Source organism: Astatotilapia calliptera, chromosome 12, assembly GCF_900246225.1.
Source record: "Astatotilapia calliptera chromosome 12, fAstCal1.2, whole genome shotgun sequence".
Lineage (NCBI taxonomy): Eukaryota > Metazoa > Chordata > Actinopteri > Cichliformes > Cichlidae > Astatotilapia > Astatotilapia calliptera.
The window spans coordinates 22004376-22024048 of NC_039313.1; the positions used below are offsets into that span (position 1 = coordinate 22004376).

The 19673-nt window shown below is 40.6% G+C and overlaps 3 protein-coding genes and 3 non-coding genes across 11 annotated transcripts; 3 read left to right on the forward strand and 3 right to left on the reverse strand.

Moving 5' to 3' along the window:
- The first annotated feature begins 48 nt into the window (after positions 1-48).
- On the forward strand, positions 49-13109 carry fam81b (family with sequence similarity 81 member B). 3 transcript variants are annotated; one of them, XM_026187643.1, is made up of 10 exons: positions 55-110; positions 2018-2125; positions 2322-2368; positions 2875-3082; positions 4144-4262; positions 5751-5880; positions 7936-8042; positions 10064-10199; positions 11235-11436; positions 12657-13109. In XM_026187643.1, the coding sequence occupies exons 3-10, from the start codon at positions 2331-2333 to the stop codon at positions 12779-12781; spliced, it is 1065 nt and encodes a 354-aa protein (XP_026043428.1). In that variant the 5' UTR covers positions 55-110; positions 2018-2125; positions 2322-2330; the 3' UTR covers positions 12782-13109. The 3 variants fall into 3 exon arrangements, with proteins under 3 accessions (XP_026043427.1, XP_026043428.1, XP_026043429.1); XM_026187642.1 differs by having other exon boundaries at positions 49-2125; XM_026187644.1 differs by lacking the exons at positions 55-110; positions 2018-2125 and having other exon boundaries at positions 2137-2368.
- Positions 13110-13111: 2 nt separating this feature from the next.
- On the forward strand, positions 13112-15402 carry LOC113033644 (uncharacterized). Of its 3 annotated transcripts, none has more exons than XM_026187648.1 (2): positions 13112-13426; positions 14437-15402. In XM_026187648.1, exon 2 carries the CDS (start codon positions 14454-14456, stop codon positions 15120-15122), a length of 669 nt encoding a protein of 222 aa, XP_026043433.1. In that variant the 5' UTR covers positions 13112-13426; positions 14437-14453; the 3' UTR covers positions 15123-15402. The 3 variants fall into 3 exon arrangements, with proteins under 3 accessions (XP_026043433.1, XP_026043431.1, XP_026043432.1); XM_026187646.1 differs by lacking the exon at positions 13112-13426 and adding an exon at positions 13444-13905 and having other exon boundaries at positions 14411-15402; XM_026187647.1 differs by lacking the exon at positions 13112-13426 and adding an exon at positions 13444-13905.
- Positions 13315-13387, reverse strand: trnaf-gaa (transfer RNA phenylalanine (anticodon GAA)). Its single transcript has one exon. It is a non-coding gene; the product is annotated as a tRNA-Phe (tRNA).
- trnai-aau (transfer RNA isoleucine (anticodon AAU)) lies at positions 13717-13790 on the reverse strand. The gene has a single exon. It is a non-coding gene; the product is annotated as a tRNA-Ile (tRNA).
- A 1920-nt stretch (positions 15403-17322) lies between the features above and the next one.
- On the forward strand, positions 17323-19619 carry LOC113033646 (uncharacterized). Of its 2 annotated transcripts, none has more exons than XM_026187650.1 (2): positions 17323-17369; positions 18802-19619. In XM_026187650.1, exon 2 carries the CDS (start codon positions 18832-18834, stop codon positions 19510-19512), a length of 681 nt encoding a protein of 226 aa, XP_026043435.1. In that variant the 5' UTR covers positions 17323-17369; positions 18802-18831; the 3' UTR covers positions 19513-19619. The 2 variants fall into 2 exon arrangements, with proteins under 2 accessions (XP_026043435.1, XP_026043434.1); XM_026187649.1 differs by lacking the exon at positions 17323-17369 and adding an exon at positions 18005-18263.
- trnai-aau (transfer RNA isoleucine (anticodon AAU)) lies at positions 18008-18081 on the reverse strand. The gene has a single exon. It is a non-coding gene; the product is annotated as a tRNA-Ile (tRNA).
- Positions 19620-19673: the final 54 nt, after the last annotated feature.

The following is a 19673-nucleotide window of genomic DNA, read 5'->3' on the forward strand; positions in this document are numbered from 1 at the left end:
CCACTGTGCAGTGGGCTAGTTAGAAGGAAGGCAAGAATTCATGTAAGATTTAAGATATCTCACCTCAGCGATGAAAGTTGGAGCACGTGCTGTGACTTCATCGCGATTGCGTAAGAGATTTTAAAATTATTCGCCCGCTTTTCTTTGACTCTCGTCCACGGTGTTTAACCAGGGGTTAGGCAAACTTACCCATTAATTATTGTATTCAAATGAAGGACGAAGGGTGCACCACGCCGCCCTCTGGCCAACCGTGTCACTTGACTGGGTAATCTGTATGCTGGCGATTGCATAACAGTACCCCACAGTGCCTCGTGGAGATGTTTATAATTTAATTGTGGGTCCCATGTCATTCCCATCTGAGTTTATATCTTTGTATTTCAGTACTTTATCATACGTGCATTTTTTTTAACCCTCCACTATTTTGACCTTGTGAAAGCTGTGCAGACAGAGACTTGATGTCCCCTTTGTCACATGGATGGTCTCGCGCTGTTTAAGCAAGTCTGGATATGTTTCACTGAATGTTATCACCCACGTGCAGCAGCGAGCAGGCATCACTGAGCAGCCTCCCCTCTCTCAGCTCTCTCTTTAGTTGCTGCGCTGATGTATAATAACTCATTACGTCTCCCACCCCCCGGCCCTTGTTTCAGTGCTGGCTGTTCTCTGCCCTCCTGTTTAACACTGTGTCCTCTCTCTCTTAGAAACAAACACACAGAGACAGTAAGAATGAAGAACACGGATTAATCAGAAAATTATCATCAGTCTTTGGTGCTGTGCCATGAATTCGGGGATGGATTAGAGATTCAGGTTCTCTTTGCTTGAAATTTCTGTCATCTCCCAAAATGAACCATTTTCATTTACAGCTAACAGGATGGTGAAATGCTCTCAACGTCTCTTTAAGTTAAGTAAATCGTGGTGTAAGCCAAACTGTCCCTTTCGGCTCCCAGGCTTTTCTATAGGGCTTCCATGGAAAACTGATGAGTCTGCTCTGAGAAGGCCTTTCCTCTTAATGACCTTGATCCCATTGATAAGAGACTAATCCACTGTGTGTGTGTAACAGAGAGGGAGAGAGATACATAGACATGAAATATTTTCTTTCATGAGTATAACTACATCTAATTCAGAGCCACTACCACACTTGAAACACTGTGTATCCTGTGATTAAACGAAGCAGAGATCCGATCTGTTCACCTGAATCCAAATACTTAGGGTTGGGTCAAGCCTTTAAATTGAGTTGAGTATGCCTTGTACAAATAATCACATGTTGTGTTTCACAGGCTCAGTCTAGAACCTGACCTATCTGGTACAAGCGGTTCCTCGTTGTTGGTAGCCTCAATAAATTAAGGTTAAGTTCTTCACCGAAGAAGCCACACAGGATTGAGCTTGCTTTTTTATTTAATTTGAAGTGTTTCCAATCAAAAAACATGTCTGCCACCCTTGTTCCCACAGGAACAAGCAAATCCAAACGATCCATGGGGGAGTCTGTCTTACTTTTATCAGTGTAATAAAGGGATTTAGTGACTCTGGATTTTAATTAAATTACAGAGCATTTGTATTTGTACAGTCATTGCCCACCCTAAGCTTTATTTAAAGCTCTCCACGATAAGCATTTTCTGGCTTGTAGGACTAATAGAGAGGAGCTTTAATGATGCACTTTCGTGGTCCAGTGCAAAGAGCCTGGATTAAACTGTATTTTAAACTATTAGCATAATACAGTAAGACAAACTCCAGGGAACAGGAGTGTCAAATGCAATATTTGAAGGCAATACAAACTATCAAAGTTGGGATGAAAAATAACAGCAAAAAATTGAAAAAGGTATTAGGTTATCTCAATAACCGCTTTTTTAAAAGCTGGTGTTTTGAGGTATGTTGTCACGAGAACTGCTGCTAAGAAGGCTGACCAGTTTCTCAGCAACATTTCTACGAATTACAACTATGTTTCACGCTTTCTGGTCATCAAATATTTTGCAGAGTTAAACTGCCTCGCCACATAGACAATGCATTTTTTTTTTTTTGCAAGACTGTTCACACTGGCAGGCAGGCACACCCCCATGAAAGGAGACCACAGTTACCAAGTGACAACACAAACACATAATCTCTAAAGCTGGCTGAAGAACAGCACAGACCTGTGAGTATTCTTATATGACAAATAAAAAAATAGCAACATTTGTTTAACGTCTTTATCCAAAATGTTCAAAATGTCTCGTGATGCTCCCAGTGAGAGATAGAATATATAATATGCTTATTTTAACAAAAAGAATGATAAGGAGGATATTTGAGTGGAAACTATCACACTAATATATTTAATACATATCTCTTTGTAGACAATAAGGATGTCTCATCATCAGTCTGACACACAGAGTCACACAAGGTAACCTTTCTCATTCACATATCCATATTCAGTGCATACATTCAGTATATTGCAGTCATTTACTTTTCACTTTCAATTTGTGTGGGTTGCTAATTCAGTTTAAAATCTGATCTGCGCTTAAGAGGTGAATAAGATGTGCGTCGACCGCTCGCTGATGGGATTGAATTAAGGTTGTGAACCTTTCGACACCGCTGTGAATCAAACTGATAAAATTAATCCTTAATCCACAACAGCCTCAGACAGGTCCAACACAGCATGCACAGGGACATGAAGACAGAACCCAAGGGCATGAAAACCAATGTACAACATTTCAATCCATCTACATTCTCTCTCTTAGTAGATCAACTCTTTGTAGAATTGCACTTTAAAATGACTTTTTTCTTCTTCAACATGACTTTGCAATATTTGCAACACATGTTTTTGCATCTTCTAAATACTAAAAACCCCAACAAAGAGCTTCTAAAACATTATAAGCTTGATATTTTTTTGTTTACTTCCTGATTAAGGCCAGATGTCTTGGAAGGTCGTTTGAGGAGTCAGGATAGGCCGCTAGCTGTGCTGCTAGAACAAGCTCTCAGAATCAAAGAGGAGGTGACAGCTGGTCTGCAGTCCAGCCATGGCTCTGTCCAAATTGAGGCACTGTCCCGTAAGCTGTTGGAGAATCACATACTCACCATTACACGTATTGTTAAACAACTCAGCATGGGCATACAGGTATGCAAGGTGGTGGAAGTAAGTTGTGAAAAGTGCTGTTGCATGCATGTTTAGGTATTAAAGTATTGTGTAAGTCTTTTTCTTGTTTTGTGTGGAATATGCTGTACGTCTTTTAGGTGGGTGAAGTCAAGCATATGTGCTGATTGTCTCCTTTTCTGGCTGTTCTCTTCTCCTTGTATTGTTTGATGTGCAGCACACCCACGCCAACTCATGCCCACAAACTCCCAGCTGATTTGATTACACCTGATAGAATGGTGCAGTGCTCAAATAAAGCCTACTTGACTTCTCGCCATCATCAGCTCATGCACATTTTGTCTGTATAAGCATAAAGTGATCATGTGCACAGTATGTGGTTAACTAAATACTCTCAAGTTATGCGTTTAAATTCTAACAGCTATTCTCCTGACAGTCAAGCAGAAGAACTGCAAAAGAGTACACGGATCTTAGTCTCGCGGAACAAGTGTGAGGGTGTTTGGAGTCATCTTTCACTGAGCAGAACATCAAACCACTCTCTGAAAGCTGCCTTACAGAAGTAGGGCACCGGAATGAAACATTCAGCTTCATTAGTGTATACCAAATGGGCCATTAGCATGATTAGAGGCTATCATCGTTTGAAATATTACATGAATGCCAACAAACTAATTAATCCTGCAAATCAAGAAGCAATCAACTAAGTAAAGGACTGAATACTTTGCAAAATCAAATGTAAGCCACATCACACAGTCACACTGTTTGCTTTCATGATAATGCCAGAGGGTAATCCATTTGATTTGAGGTTATTTTACACATGCAGCCTATACAGCAATCAGTCATGCAAGTGCACTGATGAAATTCTGCCAGTTTTAAGTGAGCTTTTGTAGCGAAGCACGTGTCGTTTGCATTTAATGTTTATCTTGATGGCATTGAATGCTGCATAATTAGTTCAAATCTGAAGCTTCCTGCTGGTACTTTCCAAACAAATCATGTACTTCCTCATCTGTTTTTTCACTTAATTTGCTGGGAAAACAGTCACATCTTTTTTTTAACAAATGTGAAACATGCTGTCTTTGTTCTGGGTAAAGGAATTAGAGAAAGAGATGGCCCAGCGGGACTCTGTCACCTCTGGAGTGGCACACGCTGTTCAAAACATGGACCAGAAAAACACAGCTGGCGTCGGAGACCTGAGAGGAAGAGTAGCCAGGTAGGCACTGTGTGAGTCCTGAGTCAGACATTGCTTTCAAATGCTGAGAAAAAAACTGAACAGCAAGTGAAGGAAACAAGAAGGCATTATTTCAATTGACTGGAGTGATCTGACGTTCCTCGCTGATACCCTGCGTGTTTTTCTCACTCCCTAATGGAGTGAAATTGTTTAGCCTTCATTCTGTCTAGCAACTCTTCGCCATTGCACGACCTCAAATCAGTCCTGGCATACACACAGACATGCACAGATGCAATTATTTTGTTCCCACCTGGGTGAGGTTCCCAGGTTTAAATGCACTTTAGATGCTGATTAGCACTTGCTCATTATTCTGTGATTCTGTGCACATCACACTTACTGCACTGGATTGCTGAAAAGTGTCTGCCATCTCACATACATTGTGATTGGCCTTTTGATGTGTAGTTGCCTAGACCTAATTATTTCTAACACTTCTGGCATCCACTGATCAGTGCATTTCATGTGTAAAGAGATAGAAGACAAAGATATGTCATTTACAAAGCAGGCATATCAGTGAGATTTCAGGGGGTGGAAATGGGGCTGATGCAGGGTCCAATAAAGAGAGAAGAAGAAAAACAAGTGGTCAGTGTGATAGCCTCTTTCATGTTGTTCATAATTAATCAAGTAAGCTAAGGGCCAGTGGTTTTTGTGTTGGTTGGCACTGGTCAGTGAAGCCATTAAGAGAAGCACTGGACTGGTCTCCAGGGAAAAACTCAAATTTCAGACCAATCGTTTATCACAAATATTTTAAAGACACGCACTCACACAGGCAGGCCCAATAAAGCCGTAAGAGAAAGCCTTAACAGGCTGACATCTTGAACCAAGCAATGAAAGGAAGGAAGCTGTACTGCCATGCTGATTAAAAGAGTTGCTGCAGTTGATACTTATCGCTTCAACTGAATTCAAAGTTTGCTAAAAGCAACATTTTCCAAGTCAGAGGCTGTAAGTTGTGTTTTTGCAACGTCCTAATTGCTTTTGGTGATAAACAGATTTCTCACTTAACCCTCTCAGGTTCAAATTAAGTTTTCTGAGTAAAAAAAACCTCATAAAATATGTATGTGGGGTAATCAGGTTGTTAGTTTTTAACTGTTGCAAATCGGCAACGTCTGCCTTGAGAGGGTTAATTTATTCTCATAGTTATTTTTTGGGTGGGTGGGAGCGTCTTTGTACCAGTGAGTCATTAGTAGATGCAAACAAGTGACCACTGAAATCTGTTCAGAGTAACCATCCTCACTGCTAAGGTTTTACCAGAGCCTCTTCTTCTTATTTATTTCATGATCTTGCTTTGCAAATTGATAACAGCAGTGTAACATTTTTTCATTCTAATTTTGTGATTCTATTATACAACTTTTTTTTTTCTAGTCTTTTGCTCATCCCTCTGTCTTCACACCTTCCCCAAACTCCCTTCAATCCCATTTTTCTCATTCAGTGGTCTCTCACCAGCTCTCTGTTCTTCCCCACCTGTTATCGCAGGTGTGATTCCAGCATTGCCAAGCTGAGCGCTGACGTGAGCTTCAGAGAGCAGCAGGTGATCAGACTGCAGAGGGAGGTTCGAGAGCTCAGCGAAGCTGTGAATGGACAGCTCAAAGAGCTGGAGGACAAGGTGGGGAAAAAACGTATGCATGCTGACAAGGGTTTAGCAGAAAAGGAGTTGCGAGAGCAGTTGAGCAAAACTTTGCACTGTGTGCAAATCAGCTACTACACCAGTGCCCCAATGAGAGTTTTCACAAGTCATAAGTTAATATTGTAACACGTATTTGCCATATTTAGGTTCTTTTTTTTTTATCTCTGTGACATTGATGCCATCAAAAGCATTATTCTCCAGTATGATAGCATACTGGCATGAACTGGCATTCATGATCATTACCCCTTGCATCTCCTCTATCTAAACACACGCTCAACACAATATTCATTCATTCATTTGAATTCTCTGTTCCCAAACTAAAGGATAATGTACTGTTTTGTTATTGTCATTATTATTTTTTTACATTTGTAGAGAGAGGTTGCGTTTATTTGAAAGCTTGATGCATTGAAAGGATCATAATCTGGTAATATGAATAGTATTTATCTGCACTGTACACTTTATTAGGTACACCTTGCTAGTACTGGGTTGGGCCTCCTTTTGACTTCAGAGGTGCCTGAATTTTTTGTGGCATAGATTAAGCAAGGTGCAAGAAAACCTCCTTGGAGAATTTGGTCCATATTGACATGATAGTATTTCACGATTGCTACAGATATGTCAGCTGCGCATCCATGCTTTGAATCTCTTATTCTGCCACATACAAAAGGTGCTCTCCTGACTGTGGAGGCCAATATTCGCATAGGCTGTGGTGTCCAAACAATACTCATCTGGTACTAAGAGGCCCAAAGCAAACAAGAAAATACTCATCATCACACCATCATCACCAGCAGTCTGAACTGCTGATACAAGGCGGGACAGATCCATCCTTTCATCCTGTTTGCGCCAAATGATGACCCTAACTTTTGAATACAGCAATTGCAGGTTCATCAGACCAGGCAACATCTTCAGTTGTGCAGTTTTAGTGAGTCCAGGCAAATTGTAACTGGAGAGGTACATTTTGTGGTCTTCTGCTGCTGTAGCCCATCTGCTTCAATTTTTCATGTCCTATGTTCAGAGATGAACTTCTGGATATCTTGGATATAGAAAGTGGTTATTTTACTTCAGGTTGCTTTCTCAGCAGCCTGAAGCTTTTAGACCATTCTCCTCTGACGCTTAGCATCAACAAGCCATTGTCACCCTAAGAACTTCCACTCATTGGATATTTTCTCCTTTTCAGGTCATCTTAACCCTAACCCTAGAGAAGGTTGTGCAGGAAAATCCCAGTAGATCAGCAGTTTCTTAAACAACCAGGCCAACCTGGCACTAGCAATCATATCATGTTCAAAGTCGCTTAAATAACCTTTCATCCAAAATATTTAGTTTCAGCTCGTCATCTTGACCACATCCACATACTTAAATCCACTAAGTTAACAAGCAGTTAAACAGGTGTACCTAACAAAGTGGCCCAGTGAGTATATTTTGCTGTTTATCCGAGAGAGGATGGCTAGCTGAGCTGTGATGGGATGACATTTGGAGCTTACTGCTGCTGAGTGAGTTTGACCTTATCAAACAAACTCAGAGGCTCAGTCATAACCAGAGTTTGAAAGAAAGAAATGAGATGGGAAATAAATTCAAATGGGATGTCAAGGTCGTCATAAAAAACGCTTTCACCCCACCCCCACCTACACCTCCCGCCCAAACCCTACCTTTTTTTTTTTTGACAAGGTCAGCATTATAGAAAATATGAAAACCCTGGATTACGATAAGTATGTCACATATTATAATGCTTTTTACTTGACCTAAAGCAATCAAAAGTGCCTTCAACACTCTCGCTGATTCAGCCAGCCTTCAGTTGTGTTGGTAGTATGGGGTGGTAAATCACTGTGATGACAGCACATTAGCTGTGGGCCAGTGGTCAAGCGCCTACCATAAAAATAATTGAAAACGCATACAAAGTGGGTCACCGGTGTAACTCTCAGTCATGAGTGGCCACAGGAGTGGTGCATAGCACAGTCTGCTCAGCAAAGCAGAAAACACAAAAGGGTAAAGGTCAGAAACAAAGCTGACGATTATGTTTGTGTGTTTTCTTGTCACCAGATTCATGTTGAGCTTAGAAGACTGGAGGCCTCACTGACAAAGTCTTCTAAGGACCTAAAAAACTCGATGTCTGATCTGCGTAGACAAGTTAAGCTATTAGAAGACAAGTAAGACTGTTAATCATGCAACAAACCTAATGTTGTGGTACTAAGGATTCCTGGAGACACCCAACACTGCACCAGGTCATTCCATGAATTTAGCTGCTGATCATGCATTTTCTGGCAGCTACTGTGAAAAGTTGACAACTTTCTTAGTTGATTTGCTGTTTAATAGTGTTCCTCAAAACACCAACATAAATTCTTACCTACAACCATTCCCAACTATAGTTACAGCTGCTCCAGGGCTACACATTCCCAAGCCACATTCACCCTGAAATATTAATGCAGGAGGCACAATAATGGTGAAAGCTTGTTGTCCGTTTACTATTCCATCTGAGAAATAATGTCAGCTGGAAGCAATATATAAACATTTTAGAAACAGAGAGACGTGAATGATAGATATGTTCTATTTAATAATGTTGTACCTGCAATGGAAAGCAGCCCACTGATCATATTAGAGCCAAAAGAACAGATAAAAATAGGCGATTTTTGTGTTTCTGAAATGCGTCACAATAATAATGTTGAAAACAAGCACCCAAAAAAAAGAGGCTTCCTTTATTTTATTTGGATTATAGATTTAATATATTATATATCCATCCACCCACCTAGGTTGTGCTTGACCATTGATGGATAGAGCTGGAAAAGATGAAACATACCGAGTGATGTTGTCTACACGCTACTCAACCTAATTTGTTTTTTTGTTTTTAAGTGGCCAGGTCATTTTTTGAAAGTAGGCACTGCTGATGTCAGAAAGATTTTTTTTTTATTTATTAATGTTCAGTCTACAAAGAGAGTTTATTGGATTTTGAATCCTGGGTGTCATTGGTTCTTTTTGTTCTGACTGTCTCATGTATGACTATACTGAGCCACACTTGCTGGGAGATTTTCTTAGATGCAGTTTAGTCATTAAAGGCCTCATTAGTCTCAAAAAGGTAGTCAGTCAGGATGACCTTTGTTTTTTAAGTGATGAGATCCAGTGTCCGCTGGAGGTGGCGATGCAGGGACAGTTGGGCACTAGAGACCATGTCTGCAGATATAACAGAAAAAACATTTGAAATGAAATAAATATGCCAGACAAGGCCACAAGGACTTCAAATTAAAGGGCATCACAGACTGCCCCTTTACATTTACAAGCTGACTTTCAAATATGTGCAGACAAGTGCATTCTGAAAACTTATCTAACAAGAGCCAAGCCAACTGTCATGTTGTCTAGTGTCAGCGTGAACTGCATTAGGCAGCTGGAATGATAACGGAGTGCAGTATTGTGACACCTGTACAGAAAAAATGATTTGCAGCAGTGACACACAGGCGAGTGTCTACTGATTGTCTCAAGGACACTTTAGACAAGAGGAATAAGACTAAAGAAGGTCTCAAGGTACTTTTTGAGTCCGATAGTTTTACACAGTCCACACAATATTTCATTCAGTTTGGTTGCAGCTTCCATCAGAAACATTTCAGTACTGTTCATCAAATATATTACAGATATTACAAAGAGAGAAATATTCATATGGTCCAAATACAAATACAGCATTCAGAGCTACAGAGCACAAAATTTCCCACCACTGTTTTTCACACTGCTGTTTTGGTATTTCTCAGTGGTGAGCTTGACGTGACATTAAGCAAAACAAGAAGCACTGTTGCTGATGAAATCTCACGTCTGATTACCAGACTGTGAAATTATGAACACTGACTTTTTAACAGCTAAACCTAAAGCATGTTCCTTTTATAGTAAACTTACGGGTTACAAATTATTAATTTAGTACTTTCATTCTCAATCACACAATCACACATTTTTACTTGAAAGCTATTTAGTAGAAGTGGAAGTGCCAATAAAGCATTGGTTTTCTAAATAGACACAAACTTTATTTCCTGTAGGGCTAAACTAGCAGAAAAGAACTGATATGTCCTTGAAAGTTGCAAGACTGTGTAAACTTTTAGATCCTAAGACATTTATGAAATGAAAAATCTTTACCTAAATGTAAAGAAGTAAAGCTATTACAGTTCACTTTGTATTCCTTGTGTCTTTGCAGAATGACAGGAGAGCTTGACGAGGGCAAGGAGCAAACAGCAAAATTGAGGACCTGGACAGAACAACAGCTCAAGAGCTCTCTCCAGTCACATGCCGAGGACAACCAGGAGCTGGTTTCACTATTACAAGACAAAATGGTACAATATACATAATGGTTTAAAAATGTTTGACATGTACACTCACTGAAAACGTCATTAAGTACACATGTTCAATTCTACATATTTAGGTATATTGACATGGTCAAGATGACCTGCATGAGAATGGGGAAGAAAGGTGATTCAGCTGACTTTGAACGTGGTGTGGTTGTCAGTGAACAGGAAATTGAGGCTACACTTTGCACAACTCACTAAAAGCAGACAATAGGAGATGGAAAAAATGTTGTGTGGTCTGGTGAGTCTCTCAAAGGGGCCAAAAGTGTGTCACAACATTGCACCACCACCACCCTGAACCACTGATACGAGACAGGATGGATATATGATTCGTGTTGTATACACCAAATTCTTCCCCATAAATCATGGATCCATCCTGTCTCGTATCAGTGGTTCAGGGTGGTGCTGGTGGTGCAATGGTGTGGCACACTTTTGGTAAACAGACATTCTGTACTTAAGTAGAAGTACAGACACCAGTGCTGAAAAATACTCCAGTAAAAGGTGAAGTTGAAGTAAGTTGAATTTTTCTAAACAAAGGTACTCAGCTTGAATCAGGTAAGTAGAACATGAGCAGAGAAAAAAGGGAAAATAAAAAATAGCTCTATTTTCTGTTGCCTAGATTGTAGAGGGTGACTTTGCCTCTAAACAGGAAAATTAGTAAGCAAGAGGTTAAAGGTAGGTTCAGTGTGTGGGAAAAGAATCACAACTCACCTATTGAGAGCTCCAGTAGTCTATGATCCGCTGAAATGCTGCTCTTTGTGGATGGACACAACTGAATTCAACCAGATGTCAGGACGTGTTTCATGAGTTGTCCTGGCTGATTTCCATCCACTGCAGTGACAGTACACTGTTTACTCTATTTAAGTACAGTAACAAAGTATTTGTACTTTGTTACTTAATTACTTCCCACCTCTGCTATGATTTATTTATTAATTTTAGATGTTGTGGACTATAGTATGAAAATGATATAACTACGCTCCGCCAAGTTTAAAAACTGAATTTTCATGTGTATGCTGTGCTTAGTTAGGGGCGGAGTCTAGATTGGCTGACCGCCTGCTTGCCCTGGAGGCACGTGTGGAGAAGTTTGACATCCAGCAGAACCAGGCTGACCGCAGTCGGCATGATCAGCTGAAACGCTCAGAAGACAAACTTAGCAGAAGAATAACCTTAGTGGAGAACAACCTTCATCAGGAGCTGCAGCTGCTCAAACAGCAGTACCACAAAGGTGGGTGATCACTGCTGGTAACTTGCTGTCATCAGAGAGCAAACACACATGTACTACATGTTCTTCACCATACACGTCAAGGAAAATAATGGACATGCGAGAGAAATTCACAAGAGTCTGAAAAATAGAAAGAAAGGAAAAAAGAAAAATACTTATAATAAGTAATCGTAAAATGAATATAAGCGATTAACCCCACCAGGCAGCCAACATTTATTTTTACCACAAATGAGATGTTTATTGTTTCCTTTAATTACAGTAGTCACTGACTTGGTGTTGATATGTTAAACGGGAGTTCAGCTCGGATGCTTTCCAGCTCATCATGTGGTCTAATAATTGGCTGTACAACAGTAGTATAAAGGATCTTATCCTGCACATATGTAGTTACAACACAGCTAGTATGCTGCAAGCCAATCCACAGGAATAGGCAGTCAACTAGCCTGCCAAATACTCTAGCTCGTCTCCCTATCATGCTGCTGTTGACATCCATCCTCATCTCATTTCCCAGGATGCCTGACACTAGATCTCACATCTGCCTCCCTTCCTGACAGTCTCTCTCACTCCACAGCTCTTATTAAAGAGCAGACATATAGAAAAGTGCCCAAACTTCCCTTGGTAAATAAGACCATGGGTAAACTGATCTATGAATCACTACTCAGCCACTGCTAACAGCACTCCAGAGCCATTCATCCACTGTGCTATTTTAAGTGTGGGATGAAAAGAAAGAAGGAGATGGTATGAGAGAATAAATGCATAATTGATGAGAGTTGTAAATATTCGTGGCAAGAAAGACATTGAGTTATGGAGCTGGAAAGAGAAGATACTTAATATCTCAAAGGGAGCCTTTCAACCCCACAGTCTGTTACTGAATACATTCTGTAATAAAAATGCATCAGCTCTATGTACTATTACATAATTAACTAGGTATTAAAAATATAAGTAATGATTGGGAGCAATTAAGCATAGAATAGGGGGGAGACCACAGGGACAAGAGACAGAGCAAGATGAAGGATGTCAATAAATCAAAAGTAAAACACAAATATGACAGGTTGAATGCAAAATTAGAACTAGGACGGTTTTTAAAGACTTAATGTTATGAGCCCACAGGAGGAAAGTCCTTCCAGTACCATCATAGCACATCCCTCATCAATGACCTGAATTATTTTCACCTCAGATGCTTTATGTTCAGTGATGATTTATGCACCCTGCCTCTGTTTGAATAGGGTTCCAGTCTGTGCATGATGCAATTGAATCACTGAGTCAGATATGTGACATCAAATCTCGCCTTGACAAGGAGAAGCTTGAGAAGGATATCAGCCACATCCGCAGCAAGGTGCTCAAGTACTAGTGACATACGCTGAAGAGGAACTTGTTTTTTCTTGTCACACCTATCCTGAAGCAGAAGCTTGGATCAAAGGCTTGGAAGTAAAACCCTCTGGGTGTTACTACATTCATCTTTAAAAATAAAAAAACAATGCTGTTTTAACTGTATTTAATCTACCTGCTCTTTAAAAACCAGGTAAAGGATCCAGTAAGTACTGTATATTAGCAAATCACAAAGAGCTGCTATTCACAGTAAGATACCTACCTTTTCACAACTCACTACATTTTTAACTTTGCAATGTTTTGACTGTAAAACCTTTAAATACCATTGTACTTAAATGATATCACACTGATAAACTTGTGTTTTGAATATTATTTTAGTATTATCTAATAAATGATGTATTTTTTAAATATATAAATACCTGTATGTTTCTGTAAACAGATGTCAGTCACTTTCATCTTACAGACCTCCTCAACTGCAGGAGTACTTCCGTTTATCGTATAATTTTTTTTAGATTTTTGATCTCGTGATGGTGTTGGGGGGCATATACAAAACACTGCCGAAACCCGGGATCGAACCAGGGACCTTCAGATCTTCAGTCTAACGCTCTCCCAACTGAGCTATTTCGGCCACACACATCTCGCAAAGGAGGTGGACGCAGGGGCATTGGTGGGCCACGTGATACGTTTGGCTAGTCGTGATGTTGTTCACTTCATTGTGCTCTTACGTTACCCTGCAACACTCCTTTATTAATCTATAATGGTGTGACCTAACAGATATTAAAATAATGTTAAAAGCAACCATGATGAGACAGTAACTTATCGATTTTTGTTATTCTGCTCGGCCAATAATCAGGAGTTCATATGAATTGATTATGTTGCGTCGGTAATCAGTCAGTGAAGGCCTCAATCTTTCAGCAGTCTGAAACCTGAAGGATAACAAAAGAAACAAAAAGTTCGTGGCCCGTACGGGGATCGAACCCGCGACCTTGGCGTTATTAGCACCACGCTCTAACCAACTGAGCTAACCGGCCTAGCCCTGACGGTAAAAAACACATACCATTGAGTGACGTAATCAAACACCGTAAACGAAACCTACTGATCAGAAAGTTAAAGGACACAAACAGACAAAACTTCTCCGTATTTACGGTAAGGTTCAGGTTTTTAACGTTAATCAGCCTTGAGCTACATTGATAAAGTAGTTATGAGACAGCCTTTTTCTACATGGGGGTACATAATTATGCTGTTTAAGAAAGCTACGCTCACACGGGAGATTTAGTCTAAGAATATGAGGAAGGAATGAAGTACACTGGGAAGAGCAAGCTATGGTACGAAAAGCTATAAAAGAAATACAGCAAGATAGTCTTTAAATATACACAAAAAGAAACAAAGGATGAAGAGGACACATTAAAAGTGAGAAATAATTGCACAGGTGTACAGTATGTGAATGTGAACGTGAACATGAAAAATGAGAAACATTCAGGAAATGGTAGTTCTGAAAGTGTTTTATGTTCATGCTGTCATCTTTAGTTATTAGTAGTTAGTTAGCAGTGAGTTACTAGTAGTGAGCGTAGTTATTAGTAGTGAAAATGATTTTTCCTTCTTCTTCTTGCTCATCAAAATATACAAATTATTGCATTCTTGTGTTTCACAGCTGCAAATCTTCGTCATCCTCTGCAGGCCATTCTCATATCAGGATGTCTGTGCAATTCTATGGCTGGGAGGTGGTAGACGATGGTGCCTCTTATACTGGTGTGTTGCTAGAGCCGTCGCAGAGACCTCAGAACCGGGGAGTCTACACTATGTACCATGGGACCAGCGTTGCCAGTGCACGTCTCATTATTGCAAATGGCTTTAAACAATCATCAAGTGGCATGCTGGGAAGGGGTGTCTATGTCAGCCGTGATAAGAAAAAAGCAGCCAGTTATCCAAAGAACAGCAGCTCTTCAAACCGTGTGGTTCTCGAGCTGCGTGTGCGCGTTGGCCGCGTCAAACGTATTGACAAGGACAACCATCCTATGCAGCTCACATGGCACACACATGGCTACGACACTGCCTGGGTGCCCCCCAAATGTGGCATGATATCTGTGAAAAGTGGCATGGAGGAAGATTGTGTGTTTGATCCCAAAAGAGTGACTGTGGTGGCCATTGCAGATGCACCAGATACCATAAGGACAGAGCTTCAGGAGCTTCTTGCAAAAACATCCAAAAAGTCTGGAAGAGGAGATGGTGATTCTGCTGATGTGTGTCCCCTTTGCAAGAGAAAGACACAGCAGGGCGCCCAACATATCAAGCAACAGTGCTGGAAGTGTGGGCAGAACCTCTGCATTCTTATGTCCAAGCACTTCTGTCCAGGAAGACCATGACAGTCCAGTAAGGTAGAAAAAACTGGATAGGCGATGTCCATGTGCCTGTTTATCAACCAATGTGTCATAGCAGGGCCAACAGCAGACAAGCTGACACAGCTGGTGCAATATTTTCCAATAGTTAATGCTGGATGTATCTTGTTTACTTTATTAAAACGTTAATTTCGTATCCCGACTGTATCACTCTTCGATTATTAGATTTTTATTCATGCTATTGTTATATGGAAACAAGAAAGGTGATCTGCTGTATTTACCAAAATAAAAGAAGAATTACAATAAATATCATTGTTGTCATATCAAAGTCCATAAACTGATGACTTCTAAGAATAAGAACTAGAACAGACATATTGGCTCTCTTCCACAGCATGTCTTTTATCCTGCCTTCCTTCTCTCACCCCAAAAGTTTGCAGCAGATGGCCGCCCTCCCTTAGCGTGGTTCTGCCAGAGGTTTCTTCCTATTAAAAGGGAGTTTTTCCTTCCCACTGTGGCTAAAGTGTTTGCTTATATGGGGTCGTGTGGTTGTTGGGTTTTTCTCTGTATGTATTATTGTAGAGTTTTCAACTTACAATATAAAGCGACTTGAGGTGACTGTTGTTGTGATTTGGTGCTGTATAAATAAAATTTAATTGAATTGAATATTTTAAGTTTAAGTAATTTCCCATTTGTGTGTCACTAAGAGATAGTCTTGGAAGCTGTGGCCGATAGGCAAAGCTGAAGACGTGGGGGGAAATCGTCATTTCAAGATAATAAAAAAAAAAACTGTTTTTCAAAGGTAAATGGCCTGTATTTATATAGCGCTTTTCTAGTCCCTAAGGACCCCAAAGCGCTTTACACAACCTGTCATCCACCCATTCACACACACATTCACACACTGGTGATGGTAAGCTACAATGTAGCCACAGCCACCCTGGGGCGCACTGACAGAGGCGAGGCTGCCGGACACTGGCGCCACCGGGCCCTCTGACCACCACCAGTAGGCAACGGGTGAAGTGTCTTGCCCAAGGACACAACGACCGAGACTGTCCAAGCCGGGGCTCGAACCGGCAACCTTCCTAACAAATGGTACAGAGCAATGAGAGTCATACAAAGTAAGAAGGAAGGAAAGGAGAAACTGCTGTACTATAGGATACTACAAGTGAAATCAACACAATATAAAAAGGTGACCTGGGTGTTTTTCTCAGATTTGCTAATCATATGTCCATACAAGCCTCTCTGCTCATTAATCCTCTGTTAACCGAACCTCAAATTTTCTGTAAGCTAGTGTGATTAAACATAAACTACTTTAGCAATGTACATGATGCAAACACAAAAAATATGGTGCTTTTAGTGGTGAATGTTCCAAAGCCATAATGTATTTGGTCAGCAAAGTGACATAAAATACTGGTTCTCCCAGAATAGTCAAGCCAACATCCATGTAACTCATATAGTTGACATAAAATATAGTACAGTAGCATAGATACAGTGCTTTATAAAGAGACCAAATTGTTTCATTTCAGAATTGTATCTAAGCAACGTGCATTATCACTGAGACATTTGAGGGGAAACTCAAAAAATGTCACGTGACTAAGGTTGCTGTGACGGACAATTGATTATGGATAGAATTGCGGGATTGTGTAGTTTTGAGCTGGGCTCCAGATCATTGTGCTGTTTTGGGAGGAAGTTTACTCCAGAGTCAAGCAGCATCCATAGCAAATTGAGTGGCTTTTCAAAATGGAGCGTTACATTTCCTTGTTTTTACAATCACATAAGCACCACCAAACCATCACGCTTCCTTCACACTGATTAAAGATGGTCCCAGATATTTTTCTTTTTTCATAAGACAGAATCAATTTCATCAGTCTGAAATTAAATGTGGTCTAGTTGGAAATAACATGCAATCTGTTTCTGATAATAAAGTGTTGCCGTCTAAAGACAGAAATTCACATTTAACTATTACATTTGCACTCGGCAAGCTTCCTGCTCTACAAGAATATAACCAGTAACACGTTTGGAAATGTGGCTGCATTTATAAATTAGACAGCAATTATTGGCAAACCTTTGACAATCTGTGATTGCAGCCAGCCCAAGTCAGACTGTGACTGTTTGCAGAACGGTTGCCTACTATTTGGCGGCCTGTGAAATTGCCTTGAGATAAAAAGTAATCGTGTGTGCAACACAATAACAGCATTGTGACTGTGCTATTAGTTTGCTCTGAATTATCAGATACTTTGTTGAGCTAAGTGTGTGCACTGTTGGGTGGTTTTTCAGGTGAGCTGATTTAATGAAACTGTACTTGGTTAAAATTATATCAGGATGGTGGTGCATGAGATGGGCCCTCTTGGTGTCCCTGTATTGATATAATATTGCAGTAGTATGCTGTACTGTTTCATTCCCTCTCCTTAATACGGTCACATTTTTAGTGCTGACATTAATTCAGGCTGGTGTTTTGCAGATACTGTTTAATGAAGCTGTCAGACTCCTGGGCTCTGTGGCATATGTTTCTTAATGTAGTGATAATGATGTACCTGTCTTTTTGCTCATTTACGTAATAACGCCACCCACTTCACTTTGTATTCTAGCTAGATCCAGTTTATGCTGCTCCGGGAGTAGTGCTGCAATATTTGGATACCAAGTAAGCACTGGGGCCGATACTAAACCTATAACGGTATCTTATCCTATCGATCCAATCACACTAGTATCAGTCCAAAACCAATACCAGTGTTGGTATCAATATTGTTGTTTTTTCCCCCAAACTTGGCAACAAAAAAGTGGCTCTACAAAGACTCAGTATGCAAAAGTAATTTGTACTCGAGCCTAACTGTTTAACTGATAACATAGCTTAAAAAAAACATCATTGTTAAAAGCACTTTGAACAATTACGAGTACAATACACGTGAAAAAGTTCGTGGCCCGTACGGGGATCGAACCCGCGACCTTGGCGTTATTAGCACCACGCTCTAACCAACTGAGCTAACCGGCCAGTGTAGGGCGTGACTTTGAGACCCTACATGGCAGAACATCTGATAGGAAACTGAAAGTTAAAGGGAGGAGATTCTCATTATAAACCTGAACAGAAAGTGGAAGTGAAAGAGAACAGACGGCTCTTCACAAAAGGCTTTAACTTTTAACTTCGTGAACTTCAATCAGCCTAAACGACACAAGGTACAGATATTTCGTTGTATTTATCGCGAGTAATCGGTACTCAGTTTTTATGACAAACCTTAGAGTCCTACTGTGTTGGATAAAAACCGGCCAACGCTAATTTAGCCAAATATTGTTTGATTTCTGCATATAATGTTAGTTCTTTTCTGGGCATCTAAATACTCAGTACTACCAAATTCGCTATATTATACAGTATGGTTTACAATATTAGGATACATTATGTAACTTTAACTGTAGATTTGACTTTAAGCAGCTGTCTTACAGTCAAGGTTTGGGGGTTTTCAGCTATTTTTTCTCAATATAGACTACTTTTTGACATAAACGAGGTACTTCTCTTGTCACGTAGACTTATATATTGAAATCTGTACAGCTAACAATGCAGTTGCCGTTGTCACAATTAACATTTGACCCAATCTGATTCACTGAGGTCAAAGTCCTGAGCTATGTGCAATAAACTGTATGCCCCGAACCTCTCCTGAATTTGTTATAAGTTACTGGCATTAATGTTCATGCCTTACATGGTTTCTGGTCTTTGCAGGGCTTAAACAGCAGCCATTTGTGAAGCAGGATGTCGCTACAGTTCTTTGGATGGGAGGTTACCTATGATGATGAGTCTCCCAGTGTGGAGCTGACAGCCTCCCAGGCACCGAAAGATAAGGGTGTCTACACCATGTACCATGGTACCAGCATTGCCAATGCACGTCTCATCCTTGCCAGTGGCTTTCAGCAGTCGCAGGGGGGCATGCTAGGAAAGGGTGTGTACGTCAGCCGTGATAAGAAAAAGGCAGAACGTTATCCATTGAACAACAGCCCTGCAGACCGTGTGGTCCTCAAGTTACACGTGCGTGTTGGCCGTGTCAAACGCATTGACAAGGACAACCATCCTATGCAGTACACTTGGAGCACGCAGGGATATGACACTGCTTGGGTACCCCCTAACTGTGGGATGAAAGCTGTGCCCAGCGGCCTGGAAGAGGACTGTGTGTTCGACCCCAAAAGAGTGACAGTCGTGGGCATTACAAAGGCTCCACACAATGTGCAGACAGAACTTCAGCAGCTGGTGACTAAGAACATCAGCCATTCCAGCACAGTCCCGGGTGGAGTAGTGCATGGTGCTACTGCTTTGGACGTGTGTTCACTATGCAAACGCAGGCAGCAGCAGTCGCCACACATCACGACACCATGCTGGGGCTGTGGGCAAAACATCTGTATTCTTATGAGCAAACATGTATGTCCAGTTAGCGTTTGAGAGTGAGTGACACGGATGGATTCACATATATGATCCGGCAGAGTGTCAGAAAAAAGCTCAAAAATGCATATGACTCAAAGTTTCTTCTGTTTCTTCAACTTTAGGGATGTTTGAATATTGTTTACAAAGTTTTATGTGAATTTTAAAAGTCACTGCTCATT